The sequence below is a fragment of the Gavia stellata genome, chromosome 11 (assembly GCF_030936135.1).
Source record: "Gavia stellata isolate bGavSte3 chromosome 11, bGavSte3.hap2, whole genome shotgun sequence".
Lineage (NCBI taxonomy): Eukaryota > Metazoa > Chordata > Aves > Gaviiformes > Gaviidae > Gavia > Gavia stellata.
Genome location: NC_082604.1, coordinates 28,532,650 through 28,557,984, shown reverse-complemented (window position 1 = coordinate 28,557,984; position 25,335 = coordinate 28,532,650). Strand labels below are relative to the sequence as shown.

The window sequence follows — 25,335 nt, the reverse complement described above, 5'->3', positions numbered from 1 at the left end:
ACAGCCGGAGATGTTTTTCGAATATGATGGGTTTATCTTGAGATATTTATCTTGAGAGATGTGGTGAGTAGCTGTGGTTTGGATCTGTGGTGTTGCAGCCCTGGCTCCCATTCTTCGCTTTGTGCTGACCTCCCCTAACCTTGCCGTGAGATGTTCTGGCAAATGGGTTGTCAGTGCGTACGTGACTCCTCCGAAAACGGGGGCCTGGGGCATTTGTTCGCTGCCAGGTGTGGCGAGGTGCCTGGGGAAGCAAAGCAGCCAGCAGCAGAGGCCTGAACCCGTAGGATGAAACCCAAACCCCTCTGGGTGAGCAGGAGGCATGCCATTGACTGCGGGGAGCGCCGGGCTTCACCCCTCCTCGCTGGAGGGTTCGTTAGGCGCTTTGGGGTGTCTGTGAGACCGAAGGGATTTTTGCCGTGAACGGTCCCGTTACAACGGATGTTGTTTGCTTGCTCTCTCTTCCTTTTCTGTACTGCAAGTTTCAGTACAGAAAAACCCCAGACTTGTGTAACTGGTAATTGCATTAGCAAACGGAAAAGATTCCAAATTATTATAGGATCTTTATTTTTTGAGAAGGCAAAGAAGTCCAACGGGAAACTTCAAAAACAACTAAAAAGGGGCAGGAGCAATTTTTCATGCTGACTGTTTTCTCAGTATCAAACCAATTTTACCAACTATTTTTATCCAACCCATGGAAAACATTTGTAGAGAAAACAATATGTATTTTTTTTCTGCAATTTAATGAGAATTTTATGGAATGAAGTTAAAATAAGATTGTCCATAAACAGATTTTCTTATGAGTTCAAATAATGCGAGTAGAAAACTGATTATTGTCTTCCGTTATTGTTTCCTCTAATTTATGTATTTATTTGGTTGGCTGTTTTTAGGCAAGCACATAGAGCTTTATAGTCTTTGATTTTAAAGAAGTAGTAACAGTCAGATATGATTGTGCATTTTCAAAAGACTGCTCAAATGTATAGTATGTTGCACAAAATCCCATAAAGAAATTGTTAAACTTTTTTTTCACAGAGAAGGAGAAATGTCAGGGACCGTAGGTAGGGTCGTGCATCGGACGCGTTGTGAGGGAGCGCATACCCATAGTTTCTGCGTTGTCGCTCGGACCGTTAAGTAGTACGGTTTCAAGGTGACCGTATCTTGAACCTCTGTGAGGAAAAATGAGGTGATAAAATCACAAATTGTTGGGAGGCATGGATATAAATAACTGCAACAAGACAAAAACCTTATTGCACGGGTGAAAATCTAGGATGACTATTGTTTCATGTTTGCTGCATAGAAGAGGTCCCCATGATGTTCAGTTCTGTTGACGTCAGAGTAGAATAGAACAGAATATTTTCAGTTGCTTGTCGATGGGGTAACAGAGGAGAAGACAGTGCTCTGCTGCTTCTGACCCGCACGTGGAAGGAGCAGAAAACTGGGAAGAGTAGCAGTGATTCTTCGATGGGAAATAAAGCCTAAAGAAGCAATGCAGAGATTGCACTGTAGTCTACTTTATCAGCAATACTCTGTATTCAAGATAAGGAGTGTTTAATCACCGTATATACAATATTTTCTAAAATTTATTACCTTTCAGTGATTTTCAAAGTGATATATAAATGTGTTTTTAAACAGTTCTGAAAATTTTTCTCCAATCATGAGGTGGATAAATGATAATAAACCTGACTTGGATAAATGATCCTTCCAGTTCTGTGATTGCATAGCCTGCTAATAAAAGCGTACTATAGGGGAATACTTCTCTTTTGGTTACAAAAGCATGCTAAACACGTTCACAGATGGATAATACGTACAGAAATACTTTTTTTTTTAGTTAGTATGGGAATAGACATTTTGTGAACATAGGATCTAATTTTAGCGTGGCAGTTTTCACACATGATATCACCAGTGATACTTATTTCTGCCAGGAGAAATAAAGTGTTTGGTTTTATATGCAACATCATGCTTTCTTTTTCCTGGTCTGCCTTTAATCTAGTACTGTGTTTATGTAATGCAATAGAAATGTTGCTAACATGATTATACTTCTATATCTTATTAGCTCAAATACTGAGTACAATAAAATGGAAAACTGTTTAAATTTTATGTTTAAGTGCTTGAGATAAGAGTTCTTGTAAATGAAATGTGATTACATTTCTGTAATAGATCTTCTCTGTCTGTTAGTACTTTGTTTAGCTATGTAATTCTATTGGCATTGCTGTTTCTAAGTTTGATTTAATTTTTATTTTTTTTTTTTAGAAACAGCCATGTAAAATACTCAGTGTAACACACAAATAAACAATGACCGCAAATCTATTGAAAACTCAGTGTTTCCCATCTGAAAAAGAAAATCATTGCTAGATAGTTTTCTTTGTGATAACCAATTTGAATTAAACATAATTCCCAAACATCACCTTGAATTTCCATCTGTGTAACCCTGATGTTCTTAAGCGTTTTGCATTTACCTAATGCTCTGGGCTATTTTCACTTAGCATGTATGGAAAACTGTGACTATCTTAGAACTGTAGATGATATGAATAACAATTGTTTGCTGATCTTACCCTGTATCTCCCTGGATAACCTGCAGTCTGCAAAGGCTGAGTAAGTGGCAGATAGCTTTTGTCATCTCTTATCCGGGCTGTACACTTGTAAGGAAGAGCAGGGATAATCGCCTAAATCTAATTAGGGGTTAAAAGAGGCCATGACTGTGATGTGGCAGTGAGACACCTTACTGTATCAATCCTGTTTGCATTAGAAAAATAAGGTTGTCATATTGATTATTCAAATTAGCTTATATTGGCCATGGCTCAATGGCTTGCATCGCAGCTGAAGCACTTGAAGGTCCCAGCTTTTCAGAGAAGACCTATGCTTATAGCATATATTATGTGGTGTCTTGTTTGCTAATTTAAGGGGTTTAAAACTAAGACTGAGAGAGTTTTATCGTGAGAATTAAGGGTTTAAGTGACCATCAGTAGATGAAGTTGGGCTTTCATGTGTGATACTTGTGATTGCTGAAAGCTATTAAATGAAGGCCAATAAATTTGCTTTAGATCTGTTATGGAAAAATCAGTATTGGAGTTAACAGATCTTGCAGTATTATGTTTGTGCACTAATTGATGTTTAGCTCAAAGTCAAATGGAGCTAAAAAGAGTAAAGTAATTGCATTCAGATAAATTCCACATTCAAGAGAGTGAATTCCCTTGGCTATGACTTTGGGGTCTATATTTTAATTTAAAAAAAAAAAATATCTACCTGGTGCTGGCCTATTATAGTATTCTCAAATATTTCTCAGCACTTGGCTTTTTGTCATTCAACAATTGCATCTGCTGACATCCTGCAAGGGTATGGATGCTCTATAGAGTGCTAATTTCGGCCTTCCTCGTTACTGTAGTCACGATGAATGACGTAAGTGCCATACATAGAATGGGCAAAAGGAAAGCCTTTAAGGAGACCGATTTTCTTTTGTGCTTTTGTAGTACACCAAGCAATATGTGCTAGGCTGTGTTGTATGTACAAAGATTGGATACTTTTACAGATATTTTTTCCATTGGTTTGTGCGACTTCTCTCATTACAGATGTGCAAGAAAAAGAGTCCATCTTAAATCCCAGTTATCAGGCAGAGTTTGCAAATTTTTCTCCGTGGTTGAAATAATTTCTCCCATCTTATATACAGTTTGAACATTTCTGTTTACCCTAGGTGTTGGTTATGCTGTATTTCTTTCTACTGCTGGGCAAAAAGATACGCATAGCTCACTAAATTATTTTTCCCTCTATTGCATGTAGGTACAAGGCTTTCAACTGTATTTTTAAATTTCTTAAGTTGATTCTTCCAGTTTCTTCCATTATCTGCTGTTGGTACTGCTGTAACAGTTGCCCATCCAAATGCTAACCATGCAGGCTGACCTTGTTGACTGAAGTGACCAGGGGAAGGAGATATATATATATATAGTTATATATTGTTTGCTTACGTTGTTAGAACAGCATCCTGACCTATTTTGAATGACTGAAAATTATTATGCGCAAACGCTCACATAACTTTCCAATATCTTGCTTGAACAGAAAGTTAAGTAGGTGGCTTATCCTGCCATGCCATTGTGTAAAAGGCCACTCGGTCCTGACCGTTGTTACATGAATGTGTCTGATTGCTTGGAACGGTTCCAGTTCCCGTTTCTGGGGACACTTGTTTCTGGCACTTCTTTGCAAGACATAATAATTTTGTATATTGTGATTATAACTTTCAGCCAAACCTGAAAATGTAGGAAAAGAGCCAATATACTAGAATATTCTTTTTCAGCAATATCAGTATGCAATTTCTGTAGATCAGTCCATCAGTCTGCGCAGTCGTTCCATATTCTGAATTTGTTATATTCTTTTTTCTTAAGTCTGACTTTAATCTCTTTCAGAGCACAGATGCTCCAATGTTCTCTACCATGGTCTTCTAATAGTAGTTAGCAAAGTATTCATGTTACTCTATTTAACCTCAGTAAGACTGTCTGGAATACATTTCTTAAAGAGTGAAATAAGACAAATATCCACAGTATTGTAATAAAGTAGAGAGAAATTCTTAGTTCTGGTAGTATCACAGAGAGGCAAAGTTTCTGTTAGCGAAGGAGTTGCTGACTCCAGTGTCTGCTCTTCCTTTGAAAGAATATAAAAGCTTGATTTACACACAAGGCCGACTAACTCCGGGATGTCTGAGGCTACCACCCTGAACGGTCTGCCTTACTTTGCTTTAAATATTAGCATTTTAATGTAAACCAGCAACAATTTAGGTTTGTCTTAAAGCGTCAGACTGTAACGGTTCAGGAAGTTCTTCATGAGCAGCCAGGTAGACAAGTGCTGGAGGGGATGTGCGGTCAGATAAAATCGTTTCCGTTGCAGAGTTTGTTGTCTTGTATGGATACAAAGTGTGTCCAGGGAGGTCTGTGTAGGTTCAGCGTGTCTCCTGTCCTAAATGATGTTAACTGAGGTGAACTGAAACGGGTACAGCTAAAAACACAGGGATTAAGGTAACTTTTATGGACAAAAAGACATCTAGCTCCAACTTATTTCCCCAGAGAAGACCAAAGCACGGTGCTGCTGAGAACTTGAAGTAGGCTCTGTGATGTGTGCCTACAATTTCTTAGTTAGGTTTGTAACTTGAGGTGGTTGTTGGGTATTTGCTGGGTTGTTTGCAGGTTAGAAATTCTTTCCACCAGAAGTGCTTGCTCAGTTGTCAGCCTGATCATCCACATGTCCAAGTCTTTCTGTACGGTCTGTGAAGCCTCAGAAATTGCTGCTGTTGATCTGGCTGCTTATTTGTTCAGAAGTTGTTTTTGTAGAATGTTTCGCTTGACCTCCAATACTTGCAGGTACACTAGGAAGTGCTGGTTTTAATCTTCAAGCTCCAAATTGCTTAAGATCCAAATTTCCTTGGAGCTTGCTGTGTTTATGGTACTTGATTCTTTCAGAAAACTCTTGGCTTCATATTAGAAAAATAACCTTTGAGGGAAATCTTGGCTGTAGAATGAGACATGTTTGTGTTCTTGTCTTTTCTTCTAATTTTGGTCCACTTGGTGGTAAATCAGTAGTGTATTTTAATTTCATTGAAGGAATGCCAAAATAGAAAATGCCTAGCAAGAGGCTAGACTTCGGCTGGCCACTTCTCAGCAGTTTGCTCCGTCTTGCAAAGCCAGTACTGCTCTCCGTTTTCACCAGAGACTTTTCTCTGAAGTGCTGGGAATGATAAATGCCAAATAAAATAGATGATGTTAATCTTTCAAGGTAGTAAAAGGTTAAAAGCGTATTAATGAAAGCAAGCATTTTGGAGAGTAGAACAAATCAGACCAATGGGATGTGGTACGAACAGTAGACTTAACAATTAAAGAATATATGAAGACTTCAGGAGGTTTTGGTGCAACTCAACCAGCATGAAGTGTTTAGACAGCATTACTCCATGTGTTTTTTCAGGATGTAAAATATTCTACAAAAAATATAAGTTGTGATTTACTGGAACTTGCAGATCTTTCCTTGTTTACTTAACTCACCATAACGTTTTGGCCGTCAAATTCTAGACAGTATCAGTGTTTCTGACACAGGCATAGCAATGTCCTGAATACGTCTATTGCTTCTGAAGTTTCTCTCTGAGAAGTAGGTGTGCGATAAGCACAAGACCAAAAGCAATTTTAGCATTGATTAACACTGTCAAGTAATAACAGACTTGTACATTATATAGTCAGAGACGGTTACAAATGCTGGAGAAAGAAATAACAAATAAGGAAGATACAGACCTATTAGAGTTAGTTGTCTAGTGCTGCTGTTGAATTAGCAGCGAGTTAGTTGCCCTTGGAATGAAGAGAAGTGTTAGCCTTGTCAGATAATTTAAGGAAATTAGCCTGGTCTTTACAATCTCGATGTAGCTGTATTAGGTACAAATCCACTGTGACTGGGTCCAAGTGTGACAGATTTTTTTTTTTTTTCCTGACAACGCTGAAGGTCTTTATTATTGAATACTGAAATATTATCGTCAAGATATACTTCAAGTTCTGATCCTTGCTAGTACATGTATTTAAAAGGGCTTTTACAGGCTTTGGTGATTTGTTAGCACACAGGTAACCAGCATTGGTTTGGGCTGAATGCTGTAAAAACAAAGGTGCTGAAGTGGGGGACCCCTTTAGCGATCTCTGTCGATCTCCTCCTCTTCCAGATCTTCTTCGTGAGCTTCAGTTAGCTAGTTTTGGTTTGGTTTTATCTAATCTTTCCATTAATTTTAAAGTGCTTTCAGGTTATTTTTGTCACTGTCTGTTAGGCTTGGGTTTGGTCAGCTATGTTTGAGACTTGCAATCAATTTTTGGTTTTTTCTACATTGATGAAATATTATTTCTTTCCCCTTATTTGTGGCCGAGGAACTAATTTCCTATCAAGCTTGAACAACTTAAACTCTACCTTTTAAATTTTACAAATTTGTCTTGCAATGCAGCCCAATGTGGCAGTTGTTAGTAGAAGATACAACGTTCTTCTTTACTGAAAGTCAGACTTTAAAGAAACCTTTTTCATATTAAATATGTTTCACAAATTCTTCTGAAAGGCTGTTTTGTTAAAGCCCAGATGAATTTGGAAGTCTTCTGCTTAAAATAAAAGGATCTTCGTGATGCTCTGGATAACTTATCGACCTCAAAATCCTGAAAAACGTGTACAAAACTCCAGAGTCCCGTAGGATAAGATGCATTTGAATGCTGAGGAGATACTGTGGAGGATGCAAATCGTGCCATTGAAAAATAGTTACGGTATATTTATTTGACCTGAAAATGCCTGCAGTACCATCGCAGTGGTAAATCCTCCAGGTTTCGTATTAACGTGCCTGTTGAGGTTTGTTCGTGTTGTTCATGTAACAACAGGGGCTTCTCCCTGACGTCAGACTTACGTTGGAGAGTCTTCTGAGCTGCTCCTGCCCCTCAGCGTGTGCTCGGACTGGCTGCCTTGCAGAAACCAAGAGCCTCGCAAAGGCTTTCTTTAGGGCTATGCCGAGCTGTAATGGGAACAAACTGTTTAATTGTGAAATAGAGCCTGAAACGCGTCTCTTGGGACCAGAAATGCTACAAGCTGTGTTAGCTGAAGTGGTTGAGGAGGTAGAAACTAAATATTCTGAGATTGAGTAGATCTGCGTTTTTCAGGAGAAGGAAAATTTTTTACCTTGTATAGGGATGAAAACCTGGGCCCATCTGACATTTAAACATAATTTAAACATTTAGAGTATATTCTGAGTGTGCCCCTGCCTTCCTTAGGGAGATAAATTCAGGCCAGATGAAAGAATGTAGAGGAATTAAACTAAAGCGACAAAACCAAACTGCAGGGACACGGAGAGGAACAGTGGAAAAGCATTTACAAATTGGATTTTTATACCTCCCAACAGTGATGCCTAAAAAAGCATGAGGTTTCAGCGTGCTAAAATTGGATCAAATGCAGTCACAAGCGGTGGAATTTCAGTAAAGTGGCACTTTGTGGGTCTCAGCTGAACTTGCCCACAGTTGCTGAAGTGCTGCACACATCTCCAGTAGTAATGGAAATGTGAAACTACCTTTGCTTAGCCTTTGCCCTTAAAATGCGTGTGTCCTGGGAGTCTCGGGCCGTCCTGGTCTTTCATCTGAGCTGTGGCAATCAGTCAGGTGTGAATGCTAGAAACAAATACCTACCTTTACTGAAGAATTGCTCTGCTGCTTATCTTTCCTTTTTATTCCCAATGTCTGCTTTACAGAATGGAGGGTGGTTTGTGGATTTTGGGGTTTTTTTCGGTGTTGTGGTGGGGTTTTTTTGTTTTTTTTTTTTTTAAGCGATTGTTTATTTTTAAGCAGTACCGGCGTTGTACTGCTGCTGGCTAGAGAGGAAGGAAACATCCCAAATTTCTATGGCAGGCTCCTGTTTTTTTGGGGCTGTATTAGTCTCACCTAAAGCCATGACCTGCTAGTTGAAATCCATCTGTTCACTTTCTATTAAATCGTGTTCTAAGCGCAACAGCTTGTGCTCTTTCAAGGTCTTTGCAAAGTGTGTGAACTTCTAATTCATTTTTATTTGATATTCTTTCTTTTTGGGAAGCAGGGAGAGTAGGGCAGCAAAAATGACTATGTTCTAGTGCTACGTAAATACAGGCATATAGTTTTTGGTTTTGTTACGGTATTTTTTTTAATTATAAGCACATCTCTCTGTTTAGAACCTCTGAAGAAACTTGTGAAGTGCAAAGAACAAAACCAAAGCCTGCAAGTCTGCCGGTAACTTCTGGTGTTTAGATTTCTCATAAAAGAAACTCGTACTATAAAGGAGCATTTGCACGTGGGGTGTATGGAAAAAGTTGTCTGACTTGTAGTGGTGGATTATAAAGACGATCAAAAATGTTCTTTGTAAGGTATGCAAATAGCATAAGAAGTGACTGGCAAGATGGGTCCCTGAGATTGAGGAAAATTTTATTTATTTTTATTAAAAAGATAAATAAAATTTATCTACAGATGGATATTGGCAGTGTGCTTGTTGGCATTGATTATGAGTACAAGACCCAAGGCTGGATAAGCTTAATTCAGTTAAGATATTAAATACAGATATTAGCTTTGTTCTGTGAACTGAGATGTATGGGGATTTAAAGAAAGGAAAAAAAAAAAGAAGAAAAGATTTGGTAATTTGTTTCTAAAGTTAGTAGAGAAGATTTAAGTTGTCAGTGCAGACTATTTGATAATAGAATGCGTATCTGTACAATAAAACCTTAACACGCAGGTGGTATATATCTTACAATATGAATTTTGAGCAGTGAGCGAAAGCTTGAAGGTGTTTTTTCGCAGAGATTAGTAGAAAGTTGTGTGCCAGCAAATAAGTTATTAAGTATTTAAAACTTAACAAACTTCTATAAGATTTTGCTCCTCTTGGGCATAGCACAGAATCTTAAAAAAAAAAAAAAATTACAAATAATTAATGCAGACAAATTCTAGATTAACTTGTTTCATAGGTAGAGTGCCTTTAATTGGTAACTTTATTGAACATTTAATGAGGAACTGGTTATTGTTTCCCTAAGCACAATTTTCATGAGCGTTTACTATTTTTTTTGTACAGTTTATAATGAATTTAGACAAAGATGGATCCGTTCAAATACAGTGTCATTTCAGTGTGGTGGAGTGAGCTGGGTCTTCCTGAAATATTTACAAAATGTTATTACAGAACTTGTTTAATGTGCATAGATAGTTTAAAAAAAGAAAAGAAACAGGCTTGAGGTTTCCTTGTGTGCCTTTTTTTTTATCAACAGACTGAGGGCCTGAAGGAATAGAGGAAGTGAATGGACACCAATGTATCCAAATATCTCATTTTGCCTAAAAGCAAGTGCCGGCAGATAAATGCCCATAAAGGGATTTCTTTCTTAAGCCCCATGGATTTTTTTTTGCAACTTTTTGTGTGAGTTAGAAATGAAAACCATTCATCTAGTGCCCCAAAGAACGGCCTTATTGAATGGAATAACAGTGTAATGTACCATTGAAGGCAGGATTGAAAGTGATTATCTTGTTAACTCTTGACAGTTACCGCCAGCTTGAAATAGAACTGGCAGGCTTGATTTGCAAATGAATTAGAGCTTTTTCATTTTGTGCCAGGATCATCTTTTTATATTCTGATATGACAGATGCTATGTTCCATGCTTTTGTTTCTCTTCAGTTTTATACTTGCAAATAAAAAACAAAAGATTATGATAGTAATTTTATTTGCATCTTTTCTCTAGGAGTTTATTCTTTGTCTAGAAGTTTTTAATCTTATATTTTTCAAAAATTTGTTTAAGAATAGTATTGTTCCTGCAGAATAACATTTCATTAGGTTAAGTACAGTAGTAATTGGGTGAATGAGGAGGATTTAGAAGCTTTCAGAAAATGGAAAATTGATTGTACTCAAATTGTTTTAGTGCTTAGAACATTTAAATGTTCTCGCTGACTTACATTTAGTATTCTTCAACACTGAGGGTTGAGTGCAGCTGAGGAAAATCTAACATTTTAAATATTTATCCTAACAGTATGCTAATGGAAATACACATGTAATTAGTTTCAGACTTAATGCTGATAAACTGTGTTTATATTCTACAGTCATCCAAACACAGATGGTAAGGTGTTAGGTATGATAATTATTGTGCACTCTTTATATGTTCCTCATTAACCTGTAACACTCTTTACTAGTCCGGAGAGTTTTTACTATAGTTATGCTTACCAACATTAAAACTTGCTCTGCTTTGTTTAATATTCAGTGCAGCGCTCTGTGCATTTACACTGCTGGGCTTTTTGCTACTTTTGTAATCTATTTTGTACTTTGAGGCTAATTAGCAACACTTCCTACTACCACTAATGTCCATTACGGAAATGTTTTCATACACTTTCACCTACAGGATATGTTTTAATTGAATACCTACTAAATAATATTACAGCAAAGGTAAACCAGGCCAAAGTTGTCTGATTTACTTAAGACTACCAAATAATCTGGTTAACAGAGACAGTGACATTCCAAAGCCTGAAGCTTAATTGCTTATGTTTGCTGGGAATGCAAACGCTGGTTAACAAGGTTTTACTCTTTGTGGAGGGAACCCCGTGCACAGAACAGGAGGACAAAAACCCAGCCACCCACCCAAAACCCAGGGAAAAAACCAACAAAACCCCACTCTGCATAGAAAAACTCCAAGGACTTGCATGTTATGAGGTCCTTTGAACTGCCATGTTTATCCGAGGAGTGGCTTGAACTGGCAACCAGGATAAAGAAATCTGCTTTGGTAATTTATGGGATTTCCGTATCTGACCGGAATTCTTGGTAAAGCAGAATTGGGAGCTTTATGGGGTAGTTATTTTGGCTCTCATTTATCTGTGAAATACTTGAAGACGAAAATGATTTTTTCTAGGGTCTGTTTGAAAATACTGATTCTATCAACACTGTATTTTGTGTGTCCCCCCTCCCCGCCGGATTTCGTTTCAGTATTTCTTTCAGTTGCATAAAATCTTGAATTTTACTCTGTGAGCCAGGGTTATATATTTTTTTTTTTTCTCCTCTTGAATATTTGATAAGATCTCTTGGGTACTGATTTTTCTTCTCTCTAGGATAACATATTATGGAAATTGTTTCACCTTGTGTCCTGTTTAAAGGCCCTGGTTTTAGCATGATTAGATTTAGCTTGCATTATAGTCTACTGAGTTCTTCAGCAGTTCCAAGTTATTCTGTATGTATTTGTGTGTGTGTGTGTGACTTCTGCTTTTCTTCTGGCTTTTGATAAGTGACCTTCATATCATCTTCTTGACTCTTTATGACATTTAAATTAGTAATTGGCCAAACTTCTTACCATTTTTTCCCTGAGTGAAATAAATTCTGTGGTTGACTGGAGCAAGGGAGCCACTGAGCATGACACCAGCAGCTTTGGAGTCTTTACACTTCAGGATCAGTTCCAGACCATTTGAATCTGATATTAAGAAAGAGCAAAACAACATTCCACGCTTTTTCAAAAATATCATGGGTGCAGTTTCTAGCAGTCAGAGTGAAGGACTCTCTAACCATTCCCTAACCCTCTCTGATGTTGGCATTGCACTGCTAAATTATTTTCACTATTTTATTTTGTAGTCATTTTATTGCTTGTTTGGATCTTCCAATAATGGAAGAAAAACGGTTTTTTAGTAGACACAAGGAGCCACAACTCTTAGAGCCGTTGCAACTGTCAAGGGATTCTCTTTGAGGTACATGTAGTGCTGAGAATCTTTGTGTAACTTATGTAAGTAGTAGATTGCAAGGATTTTTATTTTAATTCTTGGTAATATCGTTTGGGTATGTTATTTGGTTACTTTCAAAAAACTCAAGTTTTTTTCCTTCATCTTTGTATAAGAGAGGCAGGAGGAAATAGCTTTCTTTTATGGTTTTCTCTTCTTGCCTTCTGTATGCTCCCTTTGATGTAACTTCCACTTATGGCTACAAAAAATATAGCCCTACTTCTCAGGTTTTTCTTTATAACCCAGATGATGTTAAGTGGTAGTGTTGAAGAGTAACGTGGTTTTTGTTCTGTTTCTGCACATTACGTAGCCTTTACCAGCAGTTCTGCCAGACTACCGGTGTGGTATTGGACCAGCTTGTCATCGAAAGTCAGTAGGTATGAATTTACCTGGTCACCCAGGAGAATCAGCACTGGCCCCTTTGAGATGGTGTCGAAGGAGAGGAGAGGCATAGGGCTTAGATTTTTATGTAATCTTTGTTGTGACTTTCAAAGCCTACTGAAATAAGTACCTGTGGTCTGAAGTCAGATTTGGAAACACCAGCCTGTAATTTTACAGAAAACACAACAATACAAAACCTATAAAATGTAGTTGAATGTGATGGGGGTATCCATTTCTAAAAACTGCACCCAGGGTTCTCTAACTCTGATGCTGAAATTCAAGCTAGCTCAGGGAAGAACTTCAAATCTATAGTGCCTTCTGAGCAGTCACCGTGCAAATGTAATAATCGTGTGTATTTATTCTAGCTGTTGCCAATAGGGAGAAAATACTTTTTTCTATACTAGGCTTTTATTTTTCTGGAGTTGAACAAAGGCATGATCTGGCCATGACTGTTGTACTCGATGTCTGGCATGTTCTGTGAGCTTAAAATTAGTCAGTGAAGCTGTTCCAGAACATAACATGGTTTAAATGTTTGCATAAATGCATCGCTAAACAGTGATAAGGTCACAAGTGCTTTGTTCAGGCTACCCATCCAGTTGTGATTAAACTGTATGAGTACACACGACGCCTTACTCCAAAATGTGCACGCAAGGTAAAAGTTAGAAAAAAGTTAAAAACTTCAGTGGGAAAAAAACTGTTCCTTATTTTCCTCCTCCTATAGAATTTGATACCTGGAATGCCTTCAGTCTGATTGTACAGACTTTTGAGGCTGAGGAAAGTAAATCCAGCAAAGATTGAATATATATAGAATAAGAAGGGAGGGAGCAGTTCTCTATCTTGGGCTATCCCAAGGTAGAATTAAATAGTGTGTAGTCACGTGGAAACCTAATTTTCTTCTTCCCAGGAATACAGAGGGCCCAGCTCTAGTCTGGGAAATCATGAGATATTGGCCTTTAAACTCACCATTGGGAGAGCCGATCTTGCCACAGGTTGGCAGAGTTTTAGATGGGGAATTTCCACATTCTGAGAGAGAAAGGAAATTGTTACTGGCTGGTGGTGTTTGCTGGAATTTAGTTGGAAAGTTGGAGTATTAACAATGCTGCTAGGTTGGGTAGTCAAGGCTAGTGTAATAAATTCCTTACCTGAATCTGATTTAGATGAGTTTGATTTTCTTTTTTTACAGTGCCTACTGACAAGCTAAGCATCTCTTGGCAGGTCAGCTTTGAGGAGGCTATGAGTATCAGAAGCAGAAAATGATGAGGCAAAGACCTCGCTGAGTTTGAGATGCCAATCTGCTAAAACAAAGATGATACACAGAAAGAAAGGTCTAGAGATAGTGGACTAGTCTACTTCTCCCATAGCTGTCACCTTCACTATAGTTGCATTTAGTAAGACTGTTCCTCACTTTGGCTGTGTTGGGTCGGCGGAGACTCCTCACTAACTGAAGAAACTCAAGACAGGAGGGGCAGTGGCCGTGACGTCTATGGCAGTAGCCTCACTCATTGTCTTCACCATGCCCCTTGGTGTAATTCCTAACACCTAAGGCATATTTTTTCTCATTTCTGTCTTCTCTCCCTTTATCTACCTTCAACGCAGAGCTTTAGGGAGGTGAGAGAAGGGACTGGACCACCACTCAAGCTGGGTTTAGCATACTATGTTTATCTTGTTTCGTGTTGCTTGTATTGGGGAGTGTTTAATATATTGTCACCTGCTGAAGTTCATAAAGAAGTTCTGAAGACTTCTGAGGAGATTCAGCTGTTTATCTTGAGGTTGTTTATCTAGAATACAAATGGGAATTGATAACATGCAGAGGAAAAACAGTGGATGTGTGTGTTGTTCAGAAGATGATCTGTAGGGAAGGCCGTTAGGTGACAGCAAGCAGTAGAAGCATGTTAACGTGAGGATAAAGCACAGGAAAACATGAGGTTGTTCTAAGAACATCCTTCACTACAGGATTCTTCATCCAAGAGGAATACTGGGACAAAAAAGGGATTTAAAATGATACTTGACAGATTGTTGAAAGTATTGTGTGATGTGCTTTTGAATGATCCAAGAAAATTTTCAGAGCGAGAGAGCTCTATGAAAATTATCTGTAACCACCTGGGACAATGCTGCCTGATCAACAGCACTAACACATTGGCGTTCATGAAGAGTGGAGTTAAACGGCTTTTATTTGAGAATGTGGCGCGGCCTGACCCGAAATGCTGTGTATGACTTTGTTCTTTGCAGCTTGTAGCTAACGTTGTGGAACTGGAGGGGATTCTGCTGAAGGCCTTGCTAATGATGAGACGATTTATTTATTCATTTGGCGGCTGAGGAGGAAAATCAGACATTGGGACTGTTCAGTGTGGAGTTCAGGCCACCAAGACCGTCAGGGGCTGGAGCACTTCCCCTGTGAGGGGACATGAGGGACGCGGGGTGGTTCAGCCTGGAGAAGAGGTGGCTTCGAGGGCATGTGACAGCAGCCACGCAGACCGATGAGGAGGGAGGTCACCGAGGAGAAGGAGCCAGGCTCTTTGAAGTGGTGTGTGGTAGGAGGAAAGATGCAACCAGCACAGACTGAAAAAAGAGGCGTCTGGAGTAGCTAGAAGGAAGGACGCTCCCAGTGAGGACATTTAATCAGCAAAACAGGTTGCCCAGGGAGATCGTCCTTTCAAGACCAGGCTGGATAAAACTCTGAGCAGCCTGGTCTGGCCTCCGAGCTGCCCCTGCCTTGAGCAGGCGGTGGGACTGCAGACCTGCCGAGGCCCTCCAGCCTGAATTGTCCTATAACAGCCGTAGATACAGATAATCCATAGAATTATTCTGTGTCCTATGGATTCTACCCAAAAATCTATGGCAAAGAAAATTACTAACTACAAATATAAGGGAAGTGTCGAGAATGAGTTGATAACTTGAGAGGAACCGAAGAATGTGGACTGAAGTGGTTTGTTTTAGTTTGGAATAAATTTTTAAAAATTGCAGGATACTTCCAGTTTGATGCTACTAATCTGAACAGCAGCACAGATTAAACTCTGCTCTCATAATTGTTTGTCATTTTAAAGAGTGTAACAGAGACCTACTAACAAGCTCAATTGCCTGTTTTAGTGATAAGTCAAAACAGCTCGGAGACTTCTTTGACTTTAGGTAGCCTCACAGTAATAGAGTAAGTCACTGGCGTTGTAGCGTGATGTTAAGACAGTAGCTTCTTGAGGGTGCCTTGCTCCAAAGTGCTGCGTCTGCATGTACCCAGTAACTCGTTTAGCTCTGTGGTGCAAAAAAAAGTATGAGTTCTACAACTCCTGTGTGAAACTGCTGTAAGTGTATTAAAAGTAAATTATTAGTGAAATCTTGTATTAGTTTAGAATAGCTCCAGTTCAGATATCTTGAAGATATTGCATAGTTTTCAGCTCCCTTGATTGATGGTTAGTTTTATACGGGAACTATCTGTATGAACATGAATATATGTTTAGGTTAAAATCAGGATTTTCAGCAAGTGCTAGTGAACATTTTTATTTTAGTTTAGTTTACTGGCAAAGGAACTAGCACTAATAAGTTAACACTACCTCAATTAGTTACCTACACTATGGTTTTAAGTAATCCAAAAGCTGGCTACACTTGCTTAATTGAATTCCTGGCTTCTTGTTACAGGTCCCTCATGACCATGATTCAAATTTAGCTCAGCTGTGATTTTTTTTCCCCCCTGGCATTACCAAAAGCTAACATTTGGATTAGCCTGAGTATTATGCTTGCTGGTTTTAATATATGATTTTAAAATGTATGCACGTCAACTAGTATTTTACAGCACAATTTCTTGACTATATTGGGAAAATACAATTCCAGGGCTTCTCTGATGGAAAGAAGAAAAACTCAAGAATAAAACCAAACTTGCCTAATGAACCCAAAAAAATGCATGTGGAGCACTGGAGATGGTTTGAAAGGCAAATCTATAGCTTGTTGGGAACTGTGTGGTGTAAAAGTTGAGTAAAACATTATTGCCTGATAACGATAGAAAATTAATATAACTTTTGTTCGGTGTTCCTTTAGAGGAGTATTATAATAATGGGTGTGCATAAAACTGTTCTTGCCTTTTATTTGTGGTGTTCTCTGGTATTAATGATGAAGGTCTTCTGTAGACATCTGCGGTTATGTGTTACTGAGCTGTAGCAACAGGTCTGATTTTGCATAACACAATATTTGAAATACAGTATTAATGGGAGTCTTATACATATGATTATTGTTTAACTAGAGAGATAAAATTATGCCATGGCTTCACCAGTTGTCATTGCTGATTGATGCACGGCAGCCTCCGGCTGGAAAGAGGTTTTCATTGGAAGTGACAGGTGCCACGAGGTTTATTTAGGACAACCTCAACCTTGTCCTGGTTAGTTTGATAATGTTTGCCTTATGTCTGTTCAACCACTGCATTTCCTGCGTTAGAGCCTTGTGTTACACCAATATTACTATCTGTGCTGCCTCAACTACAAATTGGATGAACAGCCAGTGACACTTTTTCAATATTATTACATTAAACCAAGTGGATTTTGATTGATAACCTAATATTCAACTAATGCAAAACATCAATCATGGCAAGTATATTAATTATTTAATATTGCAGTCTAATTCAGAAATCGATGTGCTGCATGAGGGGAAGGGAAACTCACTGTTCCCAGAAGACTTAAGACAGGGAATGATTAAAAAAAAAAAACAAACCCACCCTGCTCTACTCTTGTGTGTTAGTTCGATACAAATCTTTATTCATTTGCCAATAATCTCTTCGCATTTTCCACTTCAGGACCTTTTTTATCAGTTTTGAGACCTATAATTGAATTAAGTCCGCTTTCAGCACAGGGCAAAAGGAGTTGCACAAATATTGATGAAGTCATGACAGGGACAGCACAGGAGACAGACCACTAACAGGGCAGGTTTTATACCATTAGTTAGGAGCTCCTCGTGTCAGCTGCTTGGATCCCGCTTCCAAAGCGATTAAATTCTTTAAGGCCATTTAGCACCTCAAAAATAGATGTGGGAGCTGATTTCTTTTTAAATACCGTATGGAGCTGAGTAATAAGTTCTTGCGGCAAACCCCAAAATATTGGTGTGAGAAAGGTGCATCATTTTCTCTTGCTTCATTCACGATATATTCAAATAGCACAGAAGTGCGTAGCAGACTTTTTTTGAAAGCTTTATGAAATTATAAATAACAGCTTTCTGTAAAAAGTCTAAAATACAGCACAGCAAGTTTGTAAAATGTGTAACCGAATGCAGCCTTATTCGGTATCCAGCAAAATTTCAGAGATTTAACCATTTTTGTGCGTAACTTCACATTATGCCTTCCACAGCCTGCGCTAAGTCTTAAAGAGAACGGAAGCCTCCGTCTCGCACGGTGTGCTGTCTTAGAGGAATGTAGTTGGGGTTTTGGCATCCGTGGTTTGATATAGTTGAATAATTTGTTGAAAAATTAATATTATAAATGCAAATACACATTAGGTTATATAGTTCAAGACTGATTACTTGAAAGACTCGTGGGGCGGTTTCTCCTCGCTAGCCGTGGTGGCAGCCCGTCTTCCTCGGGAGGCACACCGTTTCTGGGAGCAGGTCGAGCCTGGAGTCACTGGAAGCAGAAACCAGCCTCCTTGCCTAGTGGCCTGGGATTTGGGGATTATTTTAATTTGTTTTGCTTCGGTTTTCTTTCAGGTCATCTTTTTTACGTAGCAAGACGTGTTAAGGATTAACTTTCGCTCTGAATTCTCCTTGCTTTTCAGTGTTCTTACTTCGACAGTTTGGTCCATTTTTTTTTTGTACCTGTCTTTATGCAACTTTGCTTATTTTTGTGTCTGTACATTTGTATTTTTTTCAGCTGTCGGGTGTCAAATGCAAAGTTTCAGCACGACTGCCACAACCTAGTTTGTTAATATACGATTCGTTCCTTCCATCACCTTTGTAAACAGTCACGTAATTTTATTATTGAAGGAGGGGCAAAGCAGAACCATGAGCCACTGAATGTGGATGTGATAAAGAGCATTATGCACTGTCTTGTTTTATTAATTCCAGTATGAATAGGAGGGTTAACTAAATTAAAAATGTTGGTTTTTAAGTGAGTGTCCTGTTACATAGCTACAGTTTATGGCAATTGCAGGGCAGGTAAAATTTGAGGTTTTAAATAATTCTGTAGTTACGCATTAGGATAATCGATATTTTTCAGGCATTGTAATAATAGTAAAAGTAATAATAGTAAAAGTAAAAATTGTACATACTCGAGAAATTACATGGCTTTGACATTTCTGAGTTAAATGTAAATCGTTGTAGACAAGGATTTAGCAACTATTTAGAACTTTTGTTCTTCTGTTACAGGGACTCTGGAAACATCAAAGCTGGATTAGAACATCTGGTAAGTTTTAATTTTCTCTTGAACATTTGCATCATCTTTGATATCTGCATTCCAAATGAACACTTTTGAATGAGCTTTGAATACCTTGAATTGAGAAAGTCAACCATTTCCCAGAGGGTCAGCTTACTGTTATTATGTGAAGGCACTTACATTTTCATTTATCTTACCATTTCAAGGGAATTTTAATTTTTTTAAATTAGTTTTTTTGATGTAGAGATGAAATAAAATAGACTACAATCCTTGGATTGATGATTGCCTTAATTATAAACAAAAATTGTTTGGTGTTGGATTTTTGGCATATCCTGATCTGAAAACAACAAACTTTTGATAAAAAAAAAAAAAAAGAAAAAGACACACACACAATCAAATATTGCATGCATAAATATGGTATGGTTTAGTAATTTGAAGTCTTCGAAAGAAGTGCACAGCTTTGTTTTTTCTCTTCTCTTTGCTTTATGAATAATGTATTGACTTAAATTCCATTCAGTGCTGCAGTATAAAATAATAATTGAGATGCAAAATATTTTTAGTTTAAGTAAACATATTCAAACCGCAAGTGATGGCAAGACATACTTGGCATTAAAAACTAATCAGTTGATCAAAACTGGAAAAAATACAATATTGTCACAAGTCTGAAGCTCATTGAGCCTAGGATGTTAGTATTGGCAATCATCAGAACATTAAGTAGTTCATCTAAACAGATTATGAAATCCCATTAGATTAAAATATTCACTATTAACGGCACGAATATCTCAGTACATCATGTGAAGCGTTTAAATTCATGTTTAATTTTTTCATACAATATCTAAATAATATATACTGTTCTATACTGCTATTAAAGTAAAATCTTATTGCAATGTATTGCACGAGCATTTGCAAAAATTGCTTTTCTGTTGTTGCTTCCCATTTTGGGAATCACTTGGGAAATATGATTTGTAGGAGCTTGTGTACCAATATCTTCTCGGAGTAACAGCGGGAGGAAAAGGATGTATATTCTGGCATAGTTGTCGACAGTTTCCCCTTTATAATGGTGGCGTATTAAATGTTCCATTGCAACTAGTATTTTGAATCTGTAAATGGAATAAATAGCTGAGTGTTATGAATAGTTCTTCGAGCAGTTTGAAAATTAATCTTGTTTGCTGGTTTCATTGGTATCTTGCATGCTAGTTGAATCCCTTAAATAAATTTTTAAAATGTTTCATTCCTCTGCCGGTGTCAGGTAGTTGTAATCTGATGGGCTCAGAGAATTTTTCTAATGCATTATAAAGATGCTGTAGTCTTGACAGATGACCATGACTGGTACTTTTTCTAAATTGGGAGTGCTGCAATAGCTGGAGCTGCAGCTCTGATTTATAATGTCACCTCAAACAAGGAGGCGCAGAAGGAAGAGGCTCTGTGGGTTTTGAGTAGCTGGGGCAGGGGGGTGGACCGGGAATAGCGTTCACTGGTGTTCAAGGTTTCTCTGGGATTTGGGGGAAAATGCACCGGAAAGATTCTCTGCAGAGTAATGATGCCTTAAGTTCTTTGACAGGGTAACTCACTGTATGTTTGAATAAAATTTTGTCTTCATTAAACATATTAGCTGCTTGTATTTCTGTGAAAGATCTGTCAAAAAACCTCCAGGTTTGAGACTTTTTTCCTTTTCCCTGAGATCTTAGAAAATTTGTCCTGGGAATGGGTGCTCACGGAAATTAACTGTTTCCCAAGACACCCACAGACAGGAGTATTTGTGCTGAAAACTGTTTTATATCTCAACGTTACGTCAGACAAGTTCACAAGGACCTTTTGAACGCCAATAAATTATAGGGTTATTCCTCAGAAGACTTAAGCCACACGATTGCTCTCGTTCTACTATTTTAAATCACTGCATCTCCAAATACTTGTAAAGAAGTTTTTTCCCCGCTATGAAAAAAGAAGTCTTTATATCGCTTGGGTAATCTATTATTTAATCCCTTCTGTAAAAAAAGGGTGTTTTACAATTTGTGATATAGTCCTTAGGGGGTCTGTATGTTCCCATTCGGATTTTCTGCGTATGTACCCCATTCATTTGATTGCAGCCTATTTTACTGCTTACCCTTCTTTAAGTCGCTTCTGCCATCCTGGTATCTAGCATCTAGCTACACACAGGAGTGGAATAAAGTAGTCTAACAACTGCTGTTCAAAACTTTGGTAAATATTTTACAAATTGTTAATTTGGAAAGTTTTTTATTTGGGAGGGTTGATCTGCTGGAGGGCAGGAGGGCTCTGCAGAGGGATCTGGACAGGCTGGATCGATGGGCCGAGGCCAATTGCATGCGGTTCAACAAGGCCAAGTGCCGGGTCCTGCACTTGGGTCACAACAACCCCATGCAACGCTACAGGCTTGGGGACGAGTGGCTGGAAAGCTGCCTGGTGGAAAAGGACCTGGGGGTGTTGGTCGACAGCCGACTGAAGATGAGCCAGCAGTGTGCCCAGGTGGCCAAGAAGGCCAACGGCATCCTGGCCTGTGTCAGAAATGGTGTGGGCAGCAGGAGTAGGGAGGGGATCGTGCCCCTGTACTCAGCGCTGGTGAGGCTGCACCTCGAATGCTGTGTTCAGTTTTGGGCCCCTCACTCCAAGAAGGACATTGAGGTGCTGGAGCGTGTCCAGAGAAGGGCGACGGAGCTGGTGAGGGGTCTGGAGCACAAGTCTGATGAGGAGCGGCTGAGGGAGCTGGGGGTGTTCAGTCTGGAGAGGAGGAGGATGAGGGGAGACCTCATCGCTCTCTACAACTGCCTGAAAGGGGGTTGTGGGGAGGTGGGTGTTGGTCTCTTCTCCCAAGTGACAAGTGACAGGACAAGAGGAAACGGCCTCAAGTTGCGCCAGGGGAGGTTCAGGCTGGATATTGGGAAAAATGTCTTTCCTGAGAGAGTGGTGAAGCACTGGCAGAGGCTGCCCAGGGAGGTGGTGGAGTCACCATCCCTGGAGGGGTTCAAGGACCGTGTGGACGTGGCACTGCGGGACATGGTTTAGTGGGCATGGTGGGGTTGGGGTGGTGGTTGGACTTGGTGATCTGACAGGTCTTTTCCAACCTTAGGGATTCTGTGAAATACTTCCAGTTTAAAAACAGATGCTTTCATAAGCAAAAATACTTCCTTTGTAGCTTGGAGAACTTCCCAGCAGGTCCCTGTGCCTGTTCCTCAGGGTCAGTCAGAGCCGGCCCTCCTGGAGGAGCTGTGCTGGTGCTGCTGCTGGCGGGGAGGGCTGTCCAGCGTGTCCGGCTGACCGTGCCAGGGGGTCACAGCCGCACTCCCCTCTGACCACCGATAGCTGCATCTGCTCAGATGCGTATTTTATTTTTAGCTAGTTAAGAAAAGAAACTGCAGCATTCTAAGCATAGGGGAATCCGTCTTATATTCTAAAAATTTTGGTGGTTATTTGCTGAATTATACTTAGGTAATTCCTTTTCTGAGTAACAAATTTTAACATACTGTAGAAACCTTGGAGTAGATGATTATATATCTGCAACTCTGAATAGGTCCTGTTTTCTATTAATAGCTCTACAAAAAAAGAACCATGGAGCCATATGGGTGGTTTACTCATTAGAGATACCTTATTTGTGTCTTTTGTATAACATTTCCAAGCAATAACTTGCTTGTCCTTGTGGTCAAGCAGCGGAGTCTGTCTGTTTTAAATGATGAAGAGCAACCTGTCATTAATAGCTTGTTTAGCCCATCAGCGGTTTGTAAGAATATAGTCATTGTCTGCCAAGAACGCGGGCGCTCCCCGTGTTGTGTGTTAATCAATGAGCCCCAGCAGGCGCGGATCAAGCTCTTGCGAAGCTGGCTGTCGCGGTGCTTGTGCGTAGCACTGCCAGGGAAGCTGCTGGAGTTCACTATTTACGCTTTTAGTTGCATCATGTGTCATAGGTAGTGTACATCAAGGTCACTAATTCATAACTAATATTGGTTAACTCCATCTGGCAGCTCTTTGGCTTTTTTTGAGAGATCTTTGGCAGAAAAATTTGCATAAATGATCAACCAAGCAAAAAAACTGCCAAAAAACCCAAACCCCAACCGAAAAAGACCCTCCTTTATCCAGAAAGTGTTAATACTTATTTACTAGGTGTCACTGGGGTTTTTTTTTTTTTTTTCTTGGAGCTTGATTTCAGTGGTCGACCTCTCACTGATTTTCACTGGCATAGTTTCAGACTGTTGGTGATTACAGCTCAGTGGTCCTAGTATGGCTACTGGACAGCATTGTCTAATAGAACTGTTGGCTTTCTAATGAGCTGTAAAACCAAGCAGCCAATTATTTGTGTTCACAAACAATTAATTAACACTCTTAATATGAGTAATTATGTTTATCTTGGTATCCTGGCAAAATTCCATGCTGGTCAATTATTCTGCAAGCTTGAATTCTCTGTTACTGAGGAGGTGTCAGCCTGACTGGGTAGCTGGGTTTTTTCCTATTGAAATTGTATTTACTTGAAAGCAAGATTTTTTCACTTTTTTTTTCTTAAAAAAAAAAAAAGGCATTTCTTTCTCACATGCCCTTTCATAAAGTGCTAATCATCAAAACCTGAAAAAAATGCCCTTAGGAAAACCACTGTGATGTTCTTGAGGAGTTGTAATTTTCACGCCCTATCTCCCATTCTTAGCTTCCGACTGAATTCCTCTCCTGGGTGAGATCACTGATGGGGCACCCCTAGAGAGGGCAGTTTTAGTCCAGGAGATAGGCAGCATTAGAGGAGAGCAGGAGCACGGTGATGGGGTACAGCAATGGCAGTTTAGCATGGAATTCACTTTTTCTTCCTAAGAAGAGAGGGTATACTGTGAAGTCTCCCCACTCGGGCACAGGAATAGCCACATGGGCAGAGCATGCGCAGGTGGATAGGAATGGGTTGTCTGAACTTTGTAACTTCCTTTTCTTCCCATTTGGGCAATGGGGTTAGTATGGGGCAAGAATGATGGGGCAAGAATCTTTAGCCTGGAGCTGTCTACTTCAGGTCACAGTTGTGCAGAAAGTCTTCTAAAGATGGGAAATGTTCATGAAATAAAAATGTACAAGTAAAATCTTCTTCTATCATCAGGTGGGTAATCGGATTAGTGGAAGGGAAATGGTGCTGAAAGGTGCTGGTGGTATCATAAGCCTTGTAGATGTTAGTCTGTAGCTTGTGATGTCATGAGAAATGCTGATGCATTTATTTCCTTTCTAATTCCTGTCATTCACATCTCTCTCATTTATCGTGTATGTGCTTTTAAAGCATTTTACATCCAAGGTGGTTTGCTTATATGAGTTCTTTTAATAGTCATTGGTTTGCTGTTTGTTCAGGTAAACGTTAAAAGTGGATCTTCAACTTGAATCTTCTTGATACGTATCTATTACCCTTTATGAAGGAAAGTAAGTGAATCCTTTCGGGGTGTTAAGTATGAGAATGCAGCCACTGCTAACGCCTTCCTGGCAAGGTTATAATAATAACTAACCTTTTGGAAGTTTTTAAAAAAAATTTAAGAATTTGTAGAAATAAGCAAGTTGGGGCACTCTTATAAAATAGTGTTAAATATAGGTTACACAGACAAATTATTATTTGTAACTGATTAACTGTTTGTGTTAACGCCTACTATTTAGAATATAAACATCTGTATTTACGTAGGCATACTCTGAATTCTGCTGTTGGATTTTTTTGCACTGAGCCCAGATCGTTGTTGACTAACATGAGGTTACAACTGAAACCATTGCATTCTCTGAAGATGCAAATCCATAGCTGCAAATGAACATAGAGGACCTGAAGGTAGCAGGAATGTGTTCCTGTAAAATAAAATTAGATGAGAAGGAAATAAAATGTTATATACATTAAAAAATATTTAAGTATCTTAAATGTCAGTTTTATCTAACATATGGAATATAGATGATAGTTTTCATCACGCTCCATCTACCATACTGAGAAATGCAGTCATCAGAGTTCGTAAAATGGTTTATGCGCATCACACAATCATGGAAGCTGTTACTCCTGATTAAAAATGAACCATACAGAGCAGAGGATTGGGCATGTTTAGTAAGCTTTACATACGGATGCTTATAGTTTTAAAGTATTCAGTACATATGATCGATCAAATTTCTTTAGAAAGGATCTTTTATGTTTACCTTTTTTCAAAGTAGATAGTAAAGGGTATTATTTATTACCATAATTTGGTGGTGGTAATATTGCAGAATCACAGAATCACTAAGGTTGGAAAAGACCTGTCAGATCATCAGGTCCAACCACCACCCCAACCCCCCCATGCCCACTAAACCATGTCCCGCAGTGCCACGTCCACACGGTCCTTGAACACCTCCAGGGATGGTGACTCCACCACCTCTCTGGGCAGCCTGTCCAATGTGTGACCTGAACCAAAGTAA

At 39.1% G+C, this 25,335-nt stretch overlaps 1 protein-coding gene across 1 annotated transcript in view; it reads left to right on the top strand.

Moving 5' to 3' along the window:
- Positions 1-25,335, top strand: part of RSRC1 (arginine and serine rich coiled-coil 1) — a 181,346-nt gene that overhangs the window by 58,351 nt on the left and 97,660 nt on the right. The window contains exon 5 of the mRNA XM_059822879.1: positions 18,939-18,975. Within this exon, the coding sequence (XP_059678862.1) occupies positions 18,939-18,975 (37 nt within the window). The remainder of the gene's footprint in view (positions 1-18,938; positions 18,976-25,335) is intronic.